General features: G+C 37.0%; 1 protein-coding gene across 2 annotated transcripts in view; it reads right to left on the bottom strand.

Moving 5' to 3' along the window:
- STXBP5L (syntaxin binding protein 5 like) overlaps window positions 1-23,354 on the bottom strand; it is a 407,770-nt gene that overhangs the window by 161,925 nt on the left and 222,491 nt on the right. For both annotated transcript variants that reach the window (XM_027845316.1, XM_027845317.1), the window contains exon 8: window positions 20,150-20,273. In XM_027845316.1, the coding sequence (XP_027701117.1) occupies window positions 20,150-20,273 (124 nt within the window). The remainder of the gene's footprint in view (window positions 1-20,149; window positions 20,274-23,354) is intronic.

Raw genomic sequence — 23,354 nt, 5'->3', positions numbered from 1 at the left:
ATCTATCTATCTATCTATCTATCTATCTATCTATCTATCTATCTATCATCTAGGTAAAACAACTTATTTGCACTGGTTTTGCAGTGGTGGAGGGAATACTCACGGCAACTCTCTTTAGTTCCCATAAGACATGGTCATTCATTGCAGGATCCATTTATTGGCAGTCGTCTAAAGCCCTGATTCCTACTGCTCTCCTCGAAGGGAAGGTGGCAATCCTTCCCTTTTCTTAGGGACTAGCTCTGTGTCGTGATCCGTAAAGAAAAACCACTCTGGAATATCTGTCTTGCCCAATAGTGTTTATAGCTTAGAATTACCTCTCTGGATCAGCATGCTTCCATTTTCTTGCATGACAATTTCATAATAAGGATGACCCAACTCAGTTGAGCTTCCTGCCAAGATTTCTATGTTCTCATTTTACCCTCTTGTACTTTCTGCTGTTTTGTTGAGGTGATGCTGCTGTTAATTTTCCACAATCCTATTTCATGATGTTTTGCAAATTCTTAATGTTTCTCTTGGCTGTTATGTCACTCTACTTAGCAAGGAGATTAAGAATCTGCTAGCTGAAGTAGTTTCTGGATGATTTGGATTTCTTCACTGAGGGCTTCATTTAAATTCCTCAAAAATGATGCTGTTTTACCTTTTATCCATTTCCCCATTTTTCAGTGTCAACAACTTGTTAAATAGATTGGATGGGAAATATTATAATTGTTTGCAGTGTCTTCTCATATTTATTTTGCTGATTATTGGGTAAAAATCTCTCTTTTAATGTAAAAACAATTAAATTAATGTTTATAGGCACCTGCCCCTCCCCCCAACTGTATTATTCTTAGCAACCTCTGATACCATTGATGTCAGCGACACAGTCAGTATAGGAGAAGAAGAGACCGAGGATCATTTTCCTTCCATTTCATCTGTTCCCAAAGTCAAATCATCACTGAGTGGCCAACTTGCTGGTGATGAGCTTCTCTGTACCTGTCTAGGCTGGTCCTTGGACAGTAGGTAGTCTATTGCCGGGCTGCACTCAGAATACTAAAACTTGTCAGAGCTCACCCTCTGCTGACATTACTTTTGAGAATCTAGGGACATTTCCTTACTAAGAAGATCACATTAGTACAGTCATTCTTACTACAAATGAAACTATAGGATAAAGAAATAGAAAGATGGCTAAATTGAAATTAAGCTCTAAGGCTCTGATTGTAGGAATGAATAAAGGAGTTGGCAAAATTGTTTTCATCATGCAAAGACAAGAGACACCATAGACAATTGGTCATTTCACTTTGCAGCATTCATCATGAACACAAACAAAAAGAGTGTCGTAAAGATAGGCCAGTCTATAAGCACCAACAACTGTTACAGAGGATGATGAAGTAAGGAATACAAATTGCGCAGAGGATATCTACTATTCTACTTTCATATATCCATGGATCTGTGATCTTACTGACATGGATATTCTTTCCAAAAGTACGGATTACAAACCATCTATGCTTTACTTATTCATATCCTTTATTAACTCCTCCACAGGGAGTAACACTGAACATGGTGGATGCCTTTACCTAGATACCTTGATGCTGCATGATACATGCAGTAATAGTAAAAATGGGCAGCATGCAGATTATCCACTGATCATCCTTCACTCTCATTCCATGACTGATCAATATCTCTTTTTGGTCATCTATATGTCTAATATCCTTTATGCTGCTTTTCCTGTCCAATTTTGTTGATAATATTGTGCAGCCTACTCTACTCACATTTACTGTATATGTGGAGTCCATAACTTTAATAATTAGGAGACCATGGTATTCTTTAATTCATAACCAAATAATATTAGTGGAAAACAATTGATGTGAAAATGGATGGCCTTTGTTTCATGAAAAAAGCTTGGGGTTATTTAAAGCACTGCATAATTTCTCAAATGCAACATGGTCCATTATGATCCTCTTATTTGATTGTAGACCTGTTTCACTTTAATAATGTACTGTTTGTCCAAGATATGTGCACTAGCTCTATGGGTTGTCTTTCCAACTGCATATCACAGTCTAGACAACAGCATTCTTTATGTAATTCAACCAATACCACTGCATATCATATTAAATCTAAAATTGCAATATGATTCAGAAAAGGTGTGACTGACCATACTGTTTAGCATAAGACTCAGAAAAATTCTTGCCAGAATCTTCATCACAAAAGTTCCTTCACTACATGACCCTCCTGGCCACAACTGCCATTGATTTTTGCAAACGTGGCTTTACCTATCAAAATGTTGTGGAAGAACACAGAATAGTGAAGTGGCTGCCCTGGTTATATGTTACCCAGTATTATAGGTCTCCACCGCACAAAGTTCTTGGATGCAAACACCATCAATCCATACCCCATTCTGGTCAACCAAGGGGTTCTACTTGGAGATGGAAAATGTGGAACTAGAGCTTCCTCTATCCTCTGCTACACAATTCAGGAGGGAAAAGATCATTGCCAATAAAGAAGGAGGGAGACCCATTGCCACCACCACCCTAGTCCTGGATCCATTCTTTCTCTGGGACTGTGGGAGAGAGAGACAGAAGAATGAAATGTTTAGCTCCTGATGCATCCTATTCAAAATAAGAGGTCTTCTTTACCACATAACCTTTCCATCTGCCATTATCATTGATGTTCCTGCCACCTACTCTTCTCAGCTCTGAGGCTATACTTGAGAGGCATCTTCACACTAGATTTCTAATTAGAACTTTGAGTTTAATTTGGAATGTAAACTTCTCCATTTTTAGTGCTGCTGCTGCCCCATGGCTACCAAATTCTTATTTCCTCCTCCCCTAATCTATATAATTGAATTATCATTCATCTGACAAACTAAATACTCCTTTCCCCTACTATGTTCCTTATCCCCAGTCTCATCTATATTCATCTCATGCCTATGTCTCCCCAGTCAATGGCCTTCATTGCCTTCTTCTCCCAATTGTTTCCTCTGAAACATTCACTCTATAAAAGTCTCCTTCATTCTAGAGTCCTCATTCCCATATTAATTCCATTTTGTTCTTGTGTAAATCTGACTTTTCTGGATTATACTTTATTCCTTTTATTTTATTTTTTAAATGATATTTTTTCCAATTACTTGTAAAAACAATTTTTAACATTCTTTTTTTTTAGAGTTCCAAATTCTCTCTCCCCTACCCTCTCCTTAAGATGGTAAGCAATTTGATATAGATTATACATGTGCAATTATGCAAAACATATTTCCATATTAGTCATGTTGTGAAAGAAAATACAGACCAAAAAAACCCAAACCCCAAAATAAAGTGAAAAAAGTATACTTCAATCTGTATTCAGATTCCATCAGTTCTTTCTCTGGAGGTAGATAATATTTTTTTTTTATCATGAGTCCTTTGAAATTGTCTTGGATCATTGTATTGCTGAGAATAGCTAAGTCATTCACAGTTAGTCATCATATAATATGAAATATACTTCATTCCTAGCTATCCTCTTGTAAGTGCTAGCACCTCCTTCTTTCATGCCCTCTGATAAAATGGGCCATGAAGAAGAGTTGGGTACTTAAGTGACTTCCTCTCTGCCCACCCCCTCCAATGCTGGCCATTTCTCTAATGACCCCAACAAACTGAGCCAAGAAGAGCTAGTAGATCCTTTATTCTTTACTGCTGTCTTCAACATGCAGTCCTTTACCCTGCTGCCATCGCCTGCTCCTTTGAGATTCACTCCATCAAGCTATATCACCCTGTTTAGATCCTTGTTGCTATCATCTGCAAACTTTAAGTTCATTCTCCTTCCTTTCTCAACAAATTCAATACCTGGATCAGCCTTCTTCTTTTCCCCAACCCCTGCCCTCATGCTTGGTGATTTCAATATTCAAATTAATGACCCTTTGAACACTAGCCTCCCAGTTCATCATTCTTCTTAACTGCTGTAACCTATCCATCTCCTCTACATCAGCTATATATCTATATCTATAGAGGTGATCATACCTTACACCTTACATCATCAAAAACCGTCAACCCACATGATCTCGTACTTGAAAATTCCTCTCACTTGTCATAATTTCCTGGCCTGTTATATTTCCTTTATTCCCTCATCTTTTTTAAATTATGAAGTAAAATCATCAATAAACATGAATGGCACCATGTAAAAAAGAAGGGAAGGAAAAATTGTACAGGAACCATGAGTCATTTACATACAGCTTCAAAAATGTATATTAAATTTAACGTGGATATACCAACATTACCCTGCTTGTCTGTATCACCTCCTGAACTTTGTTGTACTCTCTTCCATGTATTTTTAAATGTTTCAGTGACATTCTTTTCCATTTTTTTCATCACTATCACTCTTTCCCCTTTCTCTCTCCTCTCTCAAATAAAAGCCCTGCCTCATAACAAATAAGTTTAGTCAAGCCTAACAAATTTATGTTATGTTGGCCATGTCTGAAAATTTATATCTCATTCTGTACATACAGTCCATCATGCTTAAATGAAGAGGTGGGAAGAATGCTTCCTCCTCTGGAGTCATGATTGGTCGTTGCACTGATCTGAGTTCTTAAGTCTTTGTTTGCATTTAAGATACTGTGGTCACCGTATAAGGAGTCGTCCTGGCTCTGCTCACTTTATTCTGCATCAGTTTTTACAAGTCTGTCTCAGACTTGCTGGATTCTCTGAATCCAAGCCTTTCATGATTTGTTATGGGACTGTAACATTTTATTACATTCATACACCATAATTTGTTCAAGCAACTTCCCAGGTGATAAGTACCCACTTAGTTTCCTATTCTCTGACCTATATGTAGAAAAATATTGATAGCAGCTTTTGTAGTAACAAATAATTGGAAACTGAGGGAATGTTTATTATTTGGGGAATGACTAAAGAAGTTGTGGTATAAGAATGTGGTAGAATTCTGTTGCACTATAAGAAATGTTGAAGGAGATGTTTCAGGTATGAACTAATGCAGAGTGATGTAAGTAGAACATGAACAATTTTTACAACAACAACAGTATGGTAAGGACAAACAACTTTGAAAGAATTATGAACTCTCATCACCATGATGACCACATGCTACCCATCTCCTGACAGAGAGGTGATGGATTCAGAGTGTAGACTAAGATTTAAAAAAAAAATACGGCCAATGTAGCAATTTGTTTTACTTGACTATACATGTTTGAAACCAGGATCTTATTTTTTTTTCTTTCTTAGTGAGGGATAGAGGAAGGAGGTGACAAGAAAAGAATGTAGATTTTCATTGACTGAAAAAGATTATAAAAAAATTTCTGCAATGTAATCCTCATTAAAAAACAAACAAACAGGAAAGAGATACATTATGGCTTCCAATTCACCCACTCTCTTTCACTAATATCACTCCTCATCATTCCTATCATGCTCTTCACTCCTACTCCAGAACTCACATTGAGGGATAATGTCTTCATGTAGCTGCTTTTGATATCCTTCTTGTATATTCACTCAGACCTTCTGCTAAAGGTTCGGTAAGACTATAAGCTCCCTGACAAGACACGTACAGATGTAACAGAGGAGGGATGAACAGCAACCAGGTTCCATCAACAGTTTCCTAGGCATCCATTACTGCCGTTGGATCCTCATTTCCACTCCATAGCCTAGGCTATAGATTATGTTATAGTGACTCCAGAGCTAGTCAAGAGAAATTTAAAAGTAAAGTAGATGTTCACCAGCATCTCTAAAGGTGTTGCTCTGTGCCAATAATTCAGAGCCTTCCAACCCTTAAAATGGGTGAGTATATAAGTTAAGACTCAATAGGGGAAAAATACATTAACAAAAAGACTGAAGAAATGAGCAAGCAAAGGAAGATTTATGATCAAATGAATAAGTACTATAGGTTAAAAGAACCCCAGGATAAAACTCCAGAAGAGAATAATTCTACAATAACTATAAGTAGAATCTCATAAAAGAGAACGAATTAACCATAAGAATACCAAGACTGGATGGAATGCCTAATAAAAATCAGACAACAAGCATTTATTAAGCATTTACATTGTCACGAGCACTAGGGATACAAAGAAAAAGCAAACATAGTCCCCGCTGCTGAAGAAGCTTGCATTCAAATGGGGGATTTTCTTTCTCTCTCTCTCTCTCCACACATTTATATGTATGTATATGTACACATTATGTGTATATGTTATATATAGACATACACATGCATACATACATATATATTATATATTATGCATATCAGTTCATATAAGATAAATACAGAGAAGATGGAAAGTAGCTTTAGAAGAGAAGGCAGTTAGCAGCTGGGGGATGAGGAGGCAATAAAAGCTTGCAGCAAAATGTGACAGGAGACAAATCTATAAGGTATAATTTTCTAAGAGGTAGAGGTTAGGAAGAAGAGGGTTCCAAGTATGTGTGTGTTTAGGGGGGAATGTCATCAAATGTAAAGGCGTGGAGAGGGGAGGTAGAGTGTCATGGATGAGGAACAATAAATAGACCATTATGGCTTCGTGTGGAGGGGACTGATATGTTAAAAGAAAGGAAAGACTGAATAATAAGTCATGTTGTGATGAACCCTAAATGCCAAGTAAAGGAGTTTATATTTGCTCCTAGAAATAATGGGAAGCCACTGGAATGTGTTGAGTGGGGTGGGATGGAGGTAACATGACCAGACCTACAATTTAGTAAATAACTTTATCAGCTATGGGGAGGATGGGCTGGCATGGGGAAGAGCCTTGAGGGAGGTCATATAGTTAGAAGGGTATTGTAATAAGATACACAAGAGGTGATGAAGGCCTAAATGAAGTTAGTAGCTGTGAGAATGGAGAGAAGGGGGCATATGAGAGGTATGTTATAGAAAAAGAAATCCTAACATTTTTGTAGTTGATTAGATATGAGGTAATTGAGAGAGAGAAAAGATGACACCAAGGTTGCTTATGATTAGCATCTAGTGTTCCAAAACTGAGGATATCACACTTCCTCAAGTTATGTGTTCGTGATGATATACATACACAGAACAGATATGTACCAGATAACTCTGCACATGAGTTGTGATGGAAACAACATCTATTAGGGTCCTTCCCATGCAAGCTGGGTTTGTTTTTCCCTAAAAAGCAGTGAAGCCACTTTCAAGATTTTACTGATTCAGACGACTAGATCTTGAGAGGCTGATGCAGCTTGAGCATAAAAAGCCTGGCCCATGAGGGGATGGGGCCATTCAGACTTGACTCCTGGCTGGCACACTCTTTCTATCATACATGTTTCTGCTTGGAGAGGAAGGTAACTGTTTACCTGAATCAGGTTGTATCTTTGATAAATATCCTTCCCGGGCTATTTTTAGATTAAAATTTTTTTTGGTTGGCTGAATATTATATGGTCTATAATAGTTTCATCTCATTCCAATCCTGAGCCTGAAACTGAGCCACCAAATTGGATTGAGTCAGGCCCGAGTTAGAAGACACAGATGGAACAGTGGTCAAAAACACAGATAAAAGACATTGCTAAGCACCCTAAGAAACATGCACAAAAGCAATTTAAGCAAAGACAGTTGTTTATTTATTGAAATGGATTAATGAATGGGTTCATTTATCACTAAGATGACAAAGCAACTATTTTATGAGACATCACTATACCTGGGTGTAATAAGTGTGTGTACGCTTATGTGTGTGTATATATCTCCATGTGATGGAAGAAAAGAAATGAATTGTCCAATACACGCTCATAATGTCACAATTCTGCTGTTGAACCTTTGGAGAAAAAAGTCAAAATCGACAAAAGGATGCTTGTTTAGAGTAAATGGAATAATGATAGCCAATAACACAGAGCAGACAAAGCTGCTCAATTTTTGTCAATGAATTAATCCAAAAACACTTATTAAGCACTTATGACATGTCAGGTACTGGAGATATAAAGAAAAGTAAAAACAGTCATTGCCTTCAAAGGGCTCAGATTCTAATGTGAAAGACAACATGTGAATAATTAGGCACATGTAAGAAAAATACAAAGCAGGTGAAGGTAATCTGTAAGGGGAAGGCATTAGCAGCTGGGGGACTGGGAATGTCTCCTTTAGAAGATAAGGTTTGAGCTGAGACTTAAAGAAATCCAGGAACTACCCTCTCTCCTCCCAAATTATCTTGTATCTATTTTACATGTATCTATATATAAAATCATTCCCTTTGTGTGTGAGGGGGGAGGCATCTTCTCTATCTCTAAACTGGCCTACTTACCCCTACCTTCTCTCACATCTGCAGGTCTGTGTTCCCAGAGATAGATTACTTTTATGTGGTTATAATCCAAAACTCTCTCTCAGGATCCTAAGGGTAATTCTGGTTGTGTATATCTGTGTTTGGATGAAGGGGGACACAATCAAGCTATCTACTAATGTAGTTCTGAGGTCCACTGGTGTACTTTCCATTAATATAAAATCGGTTATCATTAACTCTTATGCATATGGCAAAAGCAAGAATAATTATACCATTTTTACTCAATATCAATCCAATGTAGTAATAATACAAATAAAAGTCATAGTATATACATAAACCTGGGTCATACTCTTCCACCAATAGACATAGTTTCCATAGGAGAGAGTATGCGCACGCTTGGAGAAATCTAGCAGGGAAGCATTCTTTGATGTACTTGATTACTTGATGAAAAATCTGTACTATACAAGTTGTTTCCCCACTAACTATTCTCCTGCTCATCACTGCTCTTCTGCTTGGCAGATCTACTCTTCTTCTGCTCTCAAACTGATGAAACAGTGACAAGCTCTTTTAACTCATAATCACTCTCAAGAGGGTACTGAGAGAATGTTTTGCTATCATAGTGACAAGCAGCTCCCTTAAGTCAGAGAACTGAATAACTCCTCTGATTTGCTCTCTGGGTAATGTAAACAAGCCAAGACAGCTTCTCAAAAGAATTCTTTGTTCAATCAGATACAAGTTTCTTCTTATAGCCAAGCTTATCTTTCACCTTTTTCCTCCCTCTCAGGCCAATAGAGGCAACAACAATGATATAAATAATAGCCAGAGTTTATATAGTGCTTTAACTTTTACAAAGCACTTTACATATATGTGTGTATATATATCTATATCTAGATATATATATATAGATATATATACACATATACATGCATACATGCATACACACATATATGTCCTCACAACAACCCTGTGAAATGGGTGCTATTATCACTGGCTCACAGATGAATAAAATGAGACTGAGAGAGGATATGTGACTTCCTCAAGATCATATAGCTAATAAGCATCTGAGGCAGAATTTGAACTCAGGTCTTTCTGTCTCTAAGTTCAGCATTTTCTCCTCGCCACCTACAAGTCATTGAGAATTCATCTCTCTTCTAATTAGTAGGCTCCACTTGGCTGATTACAGCCCATGGCATCTTCACTCTAGGCTCCTCCTGGCTCTTTAACTCCTTTAGTCTCCTTAACTCCTCTCCTCCAGACAGCTTAGCTGCCTGTAAAGGATCAAGTCAAAGCCTCCAGGCAGTGAGTGACTAGTTTCTTTTATGAGGTAAAACTCCTGAAATCCACTTTTTTGTTCAGTTATGAAACCAATAGTCCTTATTTAATCTTCACAGAGTCTCCGAACTGTTACTTGATTTACTGCCATATTGTGACTTTAAAATCTCAAATGCTGAAAAAGTTATATGTTGATGACCTGAAGAGCCACAGGGGTCTGCAGCCTTGGTCATTTCTGCACCTGCAAACAGGGAAAACCGTTCATCTGAAATGCTCTTCCTAATACGTCTCTCTCATCATACTTTAATGGGAAAATTATATCCCCTGTGTATTTTGTCATCATTTTGTGCACACAAGTTCTTTTGCTTCTTCTTTCAGGAAGCACATATGTTCATATACAAAATAAATAGTACTTCATGTTATTCATATGCTGATTCCATTCATTATTCTTTACGTGAAAGTTCATTTTCTGTCCTTTCCAAGAACCAAACTGCTCCCATGTGAAAAGGGCATTTGCTCTGTATACATGTTGCCTAGCCCAATTAATTAAAGTTCATTGAAGGCAGAAACTGTTCTACTTTTGTCTCTGTATCTTTAATTCCAGAACAGTGACTGGCAAATAGTGGGTGCTAAATAAATACTTGTTAATCAATGGACAAGATGGCAGAGGTAAGACTAGTTAATAGTTATTATTAAAAATATCTGAGAGTTTCAGTGATTTGCAAGGTTGATATAAGTCAACAGAGTAGCTAAGAAAGCTAACAAAATATTACAGCACACTGACACACAAGACTAAGGAGATGATAGTCCTTCTGTACTTTGCCTTGGCTAGACCATAGTTAAGGGAAAATTATATTATTAAAATATATATTACTAATATTTTGGGAAAGACAGTAATAAGCTGCAGATCATTCAGAGGAAAACAACTAGAATGGTGAAAAACACCAGTCAATGCCATATGAGCTTCTGAATGACCCAGGTTTAGCCTAGGGAAGATTAGGTAGAGGTAGATTAGCTATCTTGCAGTAGTTAAAGAACTACCATGCAGAAGTGGGGTTAAATTTGTTTTGCTTTGCCCCAGAAGGCATACTTAGGAACAATGAATGAAAGCTTCAGGCAGGATTAGATTTGATATGAGGGAAAAGATTCCTAATATTAGAGCTATTGAAAGCGGAATGGACCACAGTAGGAGGTACTAACTTTTTTATGTTTGAATTTGATTAGATTGCATCTGAGGTCCCTTCTACTTTTGAAATTGTACAATTCTCTGTGCAGAAATCTTCAAGGAATGCCAAATATTGTTCTTATAAGTGAGAATTCCTGTAATGTTTAAGCAGGAGGAAAAGAACAATGTGCACCTAAAACATTTAGTTATAAAAGATATAAATATAGAAATTGATTCCTATACAAATTTCTTTATTTCATTTTCAATTGTGAATTATCCTCTTTTACTTTTTATGCTGACAATTTGATTTTCCTCTCCTTTTTTTTCATCAGACTAGCTAAAGATTTACCTATTTTTATTAGTTTTTTTCCCTTCAAAATAACAGATCCCACTGTTATTTGTCAATTCAATAGGATTTGGGGTGAGGTTTTTTGACTTTCAATTTTGTTCATCTTTTATTTTATGATTTTTGGAATTTATAATGTGGTGTTTAGTTGAAGGGTTTTGATCTGTTGCTTTTTTTTAGTTATATGCCCAATTCATTTTTCTGTTCTTTATCTCTTTTGTTGATGAAATTTAGAAATATAAATTTCTCCTAAGGACTACTTTAGCCACATCCCAAAAGTTTTGGGATGTTGTTGTATCATTATAATTTTTGTTGGTGAAATTGTCTATTGCTTATAGTATTTGTTCTTTTTTCAACAATTCTTTAGGATTAAATTAGTCAGTCTCTCATTAGTTTTTAATTCTTTATTCAAAGGCCTCTAATTAACAATAACTTTTATTTCATTGTGCTCAGTAAAGGAGTGTTTAATATTTCTGCTTTTCTGCATCTGTTGAGATTTTACCCCCTAATCTATGTTCAAACTTTGCAAAGATGCCAAAATAGCTAGAGATATAGCTTATTTTACTTTTTAAAAATTCTACTCAGGTCCTTAATTTGTTCACCTTTTTATAGATGTGTCTAGGTTGGAAAGAGGTAAATTAAAGTCCCTTATTATTATAGTTCTTACAGTTTGATTAACTTTTCCTTTATGTATTTAGATGCTATGCCATTTGGGGCATGTATGTTAAATATTGCTATTGATTCATTATCTATGGTGCTTTTAAACTTATTTTAGTTTCCCTGTTTATCTCCTTTAATCATGTATATATTTACTGTTGCCTTATTTGAGATCATGTTCAGCATCCCTTGCTTTTTTGAGTTCAGATGATGCGAAATAAATTTTGCTCCAGCCATGTATTTTAACTCTTTGTGCAATTTTTTTTCTTGTAAATGACATTGTTGGACTCTGGTTTCTAATACATTCTGTGATCCTTGTCTTTTTTTTCCATTTATGCTCATTGGTATGATTGTTAATTGTGTTATTTCCTTCTTCCCTATCTTGTTATACTTTTTCTTCTCTTTGTTCCCACTATCCCTATTTATAAAGAAAATATGTTAGAGGAGTGGACTTAATACTAGCAATCGATAATTAAAATGATCCATTTCCTTTCCACTAGCTCTCTTCTCTTCTTGACACTCCCAATCCCACATTTTTACTTTTTTCCTATTAATTTCCTTTCACAAGCCACTCTCTGATGTTAGTTTCCTTTACCTATGACGAATTCTTCACTGATCATACCATTTCTGCCTGTCCCTCCCTATTTCTCAGCTGAAATATATGTATTTCTGAAGCAATCTCATTCTATGTATATGCATGAGTGTATGTATGTGTGTGGGGGTGTGTGTGTGTGTGTATTCAACCCTCCTTTGCATGGCTTAGAAGAAAGTGTGATTCATGTCATCAGTCAGTCACTCAATAAATATTTATTAAGCCCTAACTGTGTTCTAGGTACTGTGCTAAGCACAGGGGATACAAATAAAAATGAAAACAAAGGCAATACCTGCCCTCAAGGAACTTACAACCTAATGGGAGAAGATAATACACAAACAGAAGCTGAGAAGTGCAGGGGGTGAGGGGGACATGATGGAAAAGTCCAAAAGCAGTATAGCTGGTACAAAATGGGGAGAAGATTGGGCTAAGCCTTTTCCTTAAATAGAAAGCCTAGAAGCTGCGCCTCTGCCCTCCAGTCAGAAGGTCCAATCAGAGGGGCAGAGGGTACTGATGAGATGTGAATACCAAACAGATTTAATCTTGCAGGATGCAATTTACCAATAATGAGTTTCCTGAGGAAGGAAGGCATGATGGAGAGGTCCAAAGAAGTATAAAAGCAGTGTAGTTGGTGGGAGGAGGGGACGGGATGGGATGCTCCTTCCACTGCTTATACTCCATATTTAGATCCTCTTATTTTGGGCACCCTGATTATGTAATATATTAAGTTCTCTCCTCTTCTTCCATTGCATATTTTCTATTCTTTTCCTTTTATTTATTCTCTTAAGACCCTCAAAACAAAATGAAGCCACTCCCCAAGTTCTCTATCTGTCTTATTTAACTCCTTCTTTGAGTTTTGACGACATGAAAGTTCTGAGGGGACAGTTGCTCTTCTTTCCATATTAAAACATAAACATGTTGTCATATAGTGTTTGCATTTCCATTTCAAAGCTTCCACTGATCTCTGATCTCTTCATCAGAAATGCTTTAAAGCCCTATATTTCATTAAAATTCATTTTTCACTTTTCTAGAATTGTTCTCACTTTTTTCAGGGTAAATTATTCTAGGTTGTAAAACTTTATCTTTTGTTTTTCTGAAATATCATATTCCAACATTTCTCTTTTATTGTGGTAATTGTCAAGACTTACATCATTGTGTCTTTGGTTTCTTTGTACTTGAGCTCTTTTTTTCCCCTGGATTCTTGTAATATTTTTTATTTGACCTGGAATCTCTGGATTTTTAGATATGACATTCCTGTGAATGTTCATTTGAGAATTTCTTTCAGAAGGTGATCGCTAGATTTTTCCTATTTTCACAATTCCATATAGTTTTAATTGATCTGGGCAGTTTTAATTAATGATTTCTTGAAATACAGTATCCAGGATTTTTTTTTGGGGGGGGGCTCATGGTTTGCAGATTTAGTTTAATGATTCTTAATTATTTCTTCTTGGCTTCTTTTCCAGGTCACCCAATAGTTGTTTTTGAAAATACATTTTACATTTTGTTGTGTTTTTTTCCCAAGCTTTTTTTTGGTTTTCAATATATCTTTTTTTTTATGGAATCAAAATTTTTTGCTTGATTGATTCTAATTTTTAAGGACTTCATTTTTGAGTAATCTTTACTACTTTCAGGTCTACTAATTCTCCTTCTCATTCTTTCCTCCATAGTCTTCATTTAGCCTAAGATTACATTTTGCCCTCTTGCTTCACTTCATCCAGGAGCTCTTGGTTCTTAGAGACCTTGAGGATAAGCTATTCTTTTCTTTGAGGATCTATTTGGACTTTCGGTGGAGTTACTCTTTTCTTCTGGATTTACCTCTGGGGCTTTTCTTAATCAATACTATTTCTCCATGGTGTTTTCTTCTGTTTCCTGTATCTTGAGGCTCAGTTTCTGGATTAGGATTTTGTCATTGAGTAAGAATATACTCCCTTCCCTATTCTTGGATAGAGTGGATGGGTCTTGCTTATTCCTAGAAAGGATGGCTAAAACTAAGCCTTACCTTTTGTAGGAATCCCCAGGTTTTGACTCAATCTTCTAGTGGGTTGACATGATTTGTCCTCAGCCCCTTCTGTTTCTGTCTCCTCTTTTCATAATACCAAAGTGTGGCTCTGTCCCTTGCTTTATCCCTGACAGGCCTGAGTGTTGCTGATTGCAGGTATCAGGCTTCTTTCAAGACAGCAGGTGCTGTCCTGGCCCTTTCTCTCACTGTAGGTTGGGCATGGGCCGCCTAGGAATTAGCCAAAGCTCAAGGATGGGCTACCTGAGCATTGTGCTGTTTAGGTATTGATTTGGCCTATTTTCTGCTCTGACATCAGTGCTGGCTGTGTGGGCATGACACTGGGTGGTGGTCTGGCTCTCTCTACTGCTGAGACCCTAGTATATTTAATCATAGTGTTATAAGCCGACCATGGTTTGTTTCTGTTTAATGCTTTGCAGGTATCTGGAGGTCTTATGGCACAGTTTTGGTCTATGTAGAGCATTTTATAGCATTTGTCTTTTTCTTTCTTTATCACTGTTCTTTCTGGTGCAGTTTTAGAGCTCTAATGGAATATTTGTGTTCAAGGTTCTTATAGGTCCCATCACAACACTAGCTTGGTGGAAGTCCCTTTATGACATCTTTAAGGTGATCTTCATACAACGATTACAGAAATGACACTGAAATTTATTAAAGATGGTACTTTATTCTTCAGAAATCATAAAACAATGACCTGCTTCATCATCAATCTTTAACTTTCCTTTTTTTCCCCCATTATCCCTTAGTATAGAGAGTGTAGCACTTAATGTCACAACCAATACCGTCTTTTTGTTCTAAGTAACTATAACCCAGTTCTATACCTACTATTGTTGGCAGTTCCACAGATTTCTATAAATTTTTACCATCTATTTAACCAATACTGGCATTATCACAGAATTTCAAAGAAGAATCAACTGAATGCTCATAAAAAGGATTGTGCATGCTGTGATAACCATTAGCACATTAGTCTTTACTGCTGTGAGAATAAAACATACCAGCATTCTATTTAACAAATTAACTATGTGTATCTCTGACAAAGGTGCTTCATCTGAAGGAAGATCAGTATGACTTTATTATCAGTTACAGAATGGCATAAATGAAATTCTTCCTTAGTTTCAGGAGATGTGCCAAGAATAGCATTGTGATTTATATATCATGTTCACAGAAATAATCAATGCATTTTGTTCTGTTAATCAAGTTGGCACATTATTATGAAAGATTGTATAGAGAAGTCTATAAACATTTTTCATTCCATAAAGGAATGGTAACAAAATCTCCATGTATAGAAGTGATATCAGATTCCTTTTCTGTGATTAAAAGCATCACAAAAAGAAACATTCTTGCACGATTTCTGTTTATCTACTTTCAGCAATGTACCATTGTGTTCTGAACTGTGATTTGCATATAAACATCGAATTCTGAGTCAGATAAGACTGGGCTCATTCTGTGACACACAGGAGCAAAAGCAAAATGCTAATAGCAAGTGCTGTAGATCCTCCATAACTTGATGACTGCACACTTGTGGATTGTAATTAGAATGATGTACAACAGCTGTCAAACCAGTTTGCAAAGGCTGCATTTTGCTTTGGTCTGACTGTCAGAACTAGAAAGACAGAGGTCTGCCTACAGTGCTACTCAGATAACATACCTAGCACCTGTCACCCTGAAATGCTCACACTACTGAACATCATGGATTTTATTACCATGGCAGCTCATTTCTCATGATGCTACAAGAAACACTGCTCAGCAGGTGAAAGTCAACATTGCTTTTAAATGGATTATGAAACATTTAGAATCATAGAAACCAGAGTTGGGATTTCAGAGGTTATCCTGTCCAATCTATACTGAAGTAAGGATTCCCTTTATAATAGCCCTAACAAATGGTTATCTGATTTACACTTTGGGATCGCTTTAGTAGTACTGAAGGTTCTTTTTACATTCAACCAAAATCTGTCCTTCCTATGAGTAGGTTCTTTCTTTCTTTTCTTTTCTTTTTTTTACATTACAGCCTTTTAAATATTTGTAGAGGTATAATATACCATGCTCCACCCACAAGTCTTCTTTTTTAGCACCTTTCTTAAGGGTAGCATTCCTGATACTATCATCACTGATTTGTGCCAGATACTTAGGCTCATACTCTATTACCTGACCTCATTTCCAAATTCTGTATGCAACCCAGTCTTGCCATGGAGATGCCATCCAGTATCAACTCAACTGCACTGTGAATAGCCATCTTTCAGAATATTTGCAGGGAAACTGAGAGGAGCACAAGTCAATGACCTGCTGAGAGTTCAACCAAATGTAAAGTGACTGTTAAATTCCTTGTGATCCAAGTGATCTCTTTATACAACTCTACCTTCTCCTTCCCATTGCAGAATCATGGACCTAAAACGAGAAGGGCTCTTAGAGGTGATCTAGTCCAACTACCTTCTTTTACAACTGAGGAAACTGAAGTCCAGAAAGGTTCTTGTGATTTGTCTACAGTCACATAGGCAGTGACACAGGCAGAATTGGAACCTAGGTCCTATGACTCCCAAACCAGTGCTCTTTCCTGGACTTTGATGCCTCTCAGAAGAGTTTATCTGTTTTCAAATTTTCATTCTTGAAAAATTTGAATCCCTCCTAAGCTGACTGTCCTCGTAGAAGTTCAGCTCATGGTATAATGGTTCATCCTATCTGTGCTTTCTTTTTTTAATACCTTAAGTCCTGTTCTACCCAAATCTAGGCTTCAAGTTGAATCATTCCTATCTTTCCTCTCCTTCTCTGTCACAAATTTTAAAGTAGACTGGTCACTTCATCTCATCGTTTATATTCCAACAACCAGCCCTCCTTACTGGTAAAAAATCTGGTACGGAATAGCAATGTCCCTTATTGGTTCTTCTGCCTTTTGAAGGATAAAATTACTAAGGCATGTTAAGAAATTATCAGCTGTTTTTCTGTAGCAAAGAAAGTACTCTACCTGATGTCCAGATAATTGAACCCCCCCTCCCCATCATTACTATAGCATGCTTCTGTGTCAAACTCCTTATCTTTCTTTCTTTTTTGTTTCGGTCAAGGGCTCTGTAGCGCATGGGTATATTTGTTCTGTTTCTGCCTTTGTTAATCTTTACCCAAATCGTTCCTACCTCTGGTTCCTGATTTTCTCATATAAGCATATTTTCTTAATATGTGATGCCATTCACTACTCATTATCCTTGCCTTTTTTTAACATGACAGACAATATGGTGGACAGAGGGCTAGCCTTGAAATGAGAAATACTTGGATTCAAATCTTGCTTCTCATGCATGGGCAAGTCACTTAACTGCTTGGTGTCCCAAGCAACTCTTTAAGAGTACAAGTAATAGAAATATTACAAATATGCATTAGTGGGGAGAGTTTCCATACCAGGACTTCTTCATGGTGATAAAATGACAGGTCTGGACCAAAAAATCCAAAACACATTCTAGATACTGGACTCATCCCATCAAGTTTGAGTGATATCTAAATCAAATTTGCCTTCTTGTGTTAGGATCTCCCTGTTCACCTTTCTTATTACTCTAATGGTGTGCATTTGTGTATGTACAGACAACCGAGGCCATGAATTTTATTGTTTGCTCTTTTCTTAGATTTTGGTTTGCTTTAATTTCTAGGTATCTTTACTGCTAGTCTTCTTCCTACATTGTAGCCATTCTCTATGATATCTAGCTTGGTAGATTATATATACATATATATATATATATATATATATATATAGATACTTTTATTCTTCTCCCTCTTTTTCCAGCTTAAAGTCCTTTTGAATTGATTATAAGATAACACTAGGCAAATATCTTACCATCCCTTGTTAGGATCGCTTCATCACCAGCCAGAAGGAGCTTGTCATTCCTATATTTTAAGCTGTGGTCCAGAAATCCAAATCCTATTCTCAGACACCATCTCATTAACCAGCTATTCCATCCTTCAATCTGCTTTTCTCTTTTGAACCCTCTACTTTTGGCTGGCAATACTGATGAAAATACCAGTCTTATCCCTAAGGTCTTCCATTTCTTAGCCAAGACTTTAGCCTTGAGCAGTACTTTCCAGATATTTTCCAGCAGTATAATGTGTGCCCATCTGAAGCACATTAAATTGGTAGCATTCATCAAGTTGGATGAATCTTGGGAGGTGTTCTGTCACATCCTTGATACATGCATGCCTCAGAATGATGTCAGACCTCACTCATTACTGTCATCAGGTTTACAAAAAGCTACCTCAGTCTTTCTCAGCAAGGAGTTGTCAAACATCATTACTCCTCTTTTCTTCCTCTAACTTTAATGCAAGATCTTTTATCTGACATCACCTGTGGATCTACTTTATTACACCTTGGAGGAAAAGTAACTATGGCTTAGTTCCCAATGTTCAGTGATCCTTCTTTCCTTTCTCCTCTCTGACCATACCCCACCCTCCAAACTACTGAGTAGATCATGAACCTCTTCTGTTTCTTCTGATCATCTTTCTTCTTTGTTTGCATATTGCATCCCTTCCATTTTTTTTTTAAAGAAACACATTATTCTTCCTGACGATCTGGAAAGTGGAGAGGCATTCCTCAAACCACTTTACCTTTTCTTCCAGGTAGGAGAACCAGCCTACACACTTTTTACATGTATAACAATCACTTGGCTGATGCAGAAATATGATTATATATTCCAATGGTTCTCAAGTTATGGTCCAAGAATCCTGAGATTACTTAAGACCCTTTCAGGGGGTCCGTCAGGTCAAAACTATTTTCACATAATACTAAGATATTTTGATTTCTAATATGGTAACTATCAATAGATATATCTCACACAACAAAAGCTTTGGGTCCTCAATAATTTTTAAAAGCACAGAGTTTGAAAGCCTCTGACGTATTCCATGCAGGTTACAGCAAAATTCTTTCTGCTCCACATAGCTACTGGAAGTTCTCTGTTATTTTTTTCTAGTAGCTGCCCTGCAGAATTTCTCTCTTGTATATGTGTTTTAGCTTACCAATGTCTTTCCTAAAATCTGATCAGGCCTAAGACTGGAGAACTGAGATTAGTATCAAAATACATGTTTCACATGTGGTTCTCATGGGTAGCTGTACAATGAATATATAGAACCAAGAAGCTGGATCAGTTACAATTATACTGCCCATATAAGCATATAAGTTATAATTACATATATAATATAATTATACTGCCCATATAAGCATAATGGCTGAAGCATACAGATATAGCAAAGCTTCTGAAATGTAACATTAGTGGATAGCGTTCATATAGGTATTAATGTAATTTCATTGGATTAGTCAGGTCTTGTGAATGGGTATATTACAATCTGCACAAAAATTTTCTGTGGCCTTCTCTGTGGTACATGCTATATATTATTAGATGTCTCATTAAAAGGTAGAGACAACCTGCTCTTAATCATGAGAGATAGTAATTAAAATGCACTTAATAAACTTCACAAGACACAACAAGGCCTATCTGGAAAACATTAAATAAAGAGAGAAAAGAAAGAGAGAAAACAGGACAAAGGAGGTGCTAAGTCAATGGCAGCAGTAACATGAGACATTTTCAAATGGCTTTAAGACCAGTTTGTTTTCCCACTGATAGAGCCAGCTACTAACTACAGGTTAAGTCTGTGCTATTTTATTCAGCACTAACAATGACTCCTAGATAGGTCAATCACTCACTATCAACCTCTCCAGTGGAGGAAACCTAGCTACTGTATATATAGGCAGTAAGTTCATCTGGTGTGGGAAAGGGGGGAGGGGGAGGACAGGGTGAAGGAAGGCTGAAAAAATGCTCTTGACACTTGGGAGCAACCCTCACATCCTTAGAAGTGAGGGAGGGGGAAGTTACTTGGAAAACTTTGTCACTCCCTTAACCTAAAGTACTGACACCACCTCTTTCCACTCCACCTTAAGCAGTGAATATCAACATTTATTCCCTTTGAAAGCATTATCTTACCATGTGGAATTGTGGTCTGGAAAGGACGGCTTGGACTTTTCAGGTTCCACAGAGTCAAGCTGCCATCTGAATGGCTGCACATGAACTGTTTGCCCTCATGATGCCAATCAATTGAATGAATAGCCTAATGAAATAATAGTTAAGAGTAAACAAACAGGTTACAAAGGCAAATTATCCTGAGAGTGGAAAAACTGTACAGAGTATGTAAAAATGTGTATTGTGGTTTTCTAACCCTTAGGCCTAAGGCCAGATTATCAGAAATCTTCAGGGAAAAGCCCTTCACGTTTTTATGAAGGAGTAGGATAATCAATTTCCCTCTTATATTGGAATAGCAGCACAAGGGTTTTCTTTGTACTTCTTGGAGGCAACCTGCTATAGTAAAAGGAATCTTGGACTTGGAAACAGAAGAAACCTGACTTTGAATCTCACCTGTGACACTTGAGCTTTATGACCATGAGCAAATCACTTAACCTCTTTGATCTCAATTAAGGTAAGGAGGCTGTAGATATCACCTACCTCTAATTCTATAAGTCTATGAACCTCCTCTGTAAAATGGGGATAATATTTGTATTTCCTACTTCACAGGTTTGTCATGAGGATCAAAAGGGATAATATCTGTAAAATGATTTGTGTACATTAAAAGCACTGAATAAACACTAGCTTGTATTGTTATCATAAAAGGCCTGTTGTATTTTGTGGAGCTCTTGGAGGGTAATATCAGCTTATAATCTCATTTGTAAAACAAATTTACGAGTTTGAAAAACTGGAGTGTGAAGCATAATTTGGATATTATACGATATGAGAATATACATTCATCAATAAATATTTATGGAGTGTCAGTTGTACTGTACCAAATTGGGTTATAAACCACTCTTGCCTTCTAGGAACTTAAAACCTAGTTACTGATTGACAGAGCAGACAAGAAAAACTGGAGTGACAAGACAATGATATGACAACATATAGAATTCATCTATGAAATATTATACAGAGTGTCCCAAAAGACTTTGAGCTATAATAGCTTAAAACTGTACTCAGATTTTTGGACCACTGTACAAAGTAGTACCTCTTCTATATGCAATTCAGCTAGTCAGCAACTTCATCTATATGGAACAATGATGAGAACTAGGAATTAAGTAAAAATGGATTCTGAGATGCCAAATAAATTCCCTAGACATTATTCACCAGAGACTGCTTCAGACTGTTACTGTGAAACTTATTCACTCTTCCGGACCCCTTTTTTTCTCCATCTATACTACTTCACTTGGTAATCTCATTAGCTCCCATGAGTTCAATTATCATTTCTATCTAGATGATTCTCAGACCTATTTATCCAACCTTTCTCTTGACCTCCAATCCTATATCACCAACAGTTCATTAGATACCTTGAATTGGATGTCCCATGGATAGCCTAAACCCAACAAGTCCAAAACAGAATGCATCATCTTTCCCCTCAAACCTTCTCTTCCCAACTTCTCTACCACTGTGGAGGGCACGACCAGCTTCTCAGTTGCCTAAGCTTACACATTCCCAGTTTCATCACTGACTCCTCACTGGCAATGACCCCACATATATAAGTTGTTGTTTCTACCTTCAGAATACATGTCATATCTATATCTATATCTATCCATCTATCTATCTAGCCTCACAACTCACAGTCATCCTGGAGCAAGTCCTCATCCTCTCATGCCTAGACTATTACAATAGTCTTCTAGTTAATTGATTTCATTGCTTCACGGCTCCCTATGCTAGTCCATCTTCCACTCCACTGCCAAAGTGATCTTCCTAAAGAGTAGATCTGACGAAGTCATTTATCCTCTTTCCCTCAAAACTCCATGGGCCTCCAGGATCCAATATAAAATCTTTTGTCTACCTTTCCAAGCCCTTCACAACCCAGCAACCCAGACCTTTCCAGCCTTCTCATACTTTACTCCCCTCCACATATTCTACAATTCAGCGACACTGGACTTCCTTGTTTCTTGCGCACAAAATTCTATGTCCTCACTCTAAGACTTTTTGTTGGCTGTTCCCCATGCCCAAGATGCTCTTCTCCCTTGCCTCTGCCTCTTAGCTTCCTTCAACACCAAGTTCAAATCTTATCTTCTGCAAGAAGTTTTTCCCATCTCCACCACTGCCCCACTCCACATGCCGCTATTTTCTTCCCTCTAAAGGTACCTCCCATTAACCCTACATATATCTCATAAGTAAATAGTTGCTTGCATGTTATCTCCTCCATTAGAATATGGAATTCTTAATGACAGGTACTTTGTTTTTTACCTTTCTTTGCTTCCCCAGTGCTTGGCACAATGCCTTGCATACAACAGGCATTTATTAACTGACTAAATGACTGATTCTCATAAATCAATTTTTCCAGTGTTTTAGTCTGTTGCTGATTAGAAGCAATAAATTACAGATTAGAAGGGAGTAGAGGGGCTGTTATGTGCAGGTGTTCTGACAGCAATAAGTGGTGATAGTTTACAGTTTGAAAACAAGGAAGGAGACAGAAAAGAAAGTACACAAAACAGAAAAAAATACTTTAAAAATATGGCAATTGGAGCCATTTAGAGTAGGTCCAAAGATCTGGATAGCTCAATGAGTATCAAGGTATCCACAATATTATAACTGAAGTTCATAAAGATGATACTGGATCATCAAGAAAAGCTGGCACTATGTTTTGTGTACTTCATTTAAAATAACAGGGAAGCATGTAATATTCCTTATAAAAATTTCCATTTAAAATTGTTCTAATAAATTTCTGGTGCTTAAAGGAGTAAACATTCTGCTAGTCAGACCATTTGGCTATTTAAAATGGCTTACTCCCTGAGGATTTTAGATGGTCAATGTACCATTTTGATCTAAATAAAGACCACACCCTTCAGACGGGATCTCTTTGAAAGGAAAAAAGACCAGATATATCAATACGTTTGCTGAAAAATAACACAGTTACTGAGTTAAAAATTAATGTGAAAGGGTCCCCCCCCCACCTTTTTCTTTCAGTAATAATAATAATGTAAGTAGCAGGACCAAGAACATAGGTCTTTTGTGTCACAAATTCCCTTTGTAGGTAAATCCCTAGGGAAAGTCTCAAACCAATACTTTGAAGCAAATGCCAGTAATTAGAGATCAGAGAGGTTTTACATCAAAGGCTTATTGTTTTGTGACTTGAGGACCTCCTATCACATTCCAGTTTGCTCCCATAATCCGCAGA

Source organism: Vombatus ursinus, unplaced genomic scaffold (assembly GCF_900497805.2).
Source record: "Vombatus ursinus unplaced genomic scaffold, bare-nosed wombat genome assembly UNPS02014959.1, whole genome shotgun sequence".
NCBI lineage: Eukaryota > Metazoa > Chordata > Mammalia > Diprotodontia > Vombatidae > Vombatus > Vombatus ursinus.
Note: the sequence above shows the minus strand (reverse complement) of the source record. Positions and strands in the feature narration are given on the sequence as shown.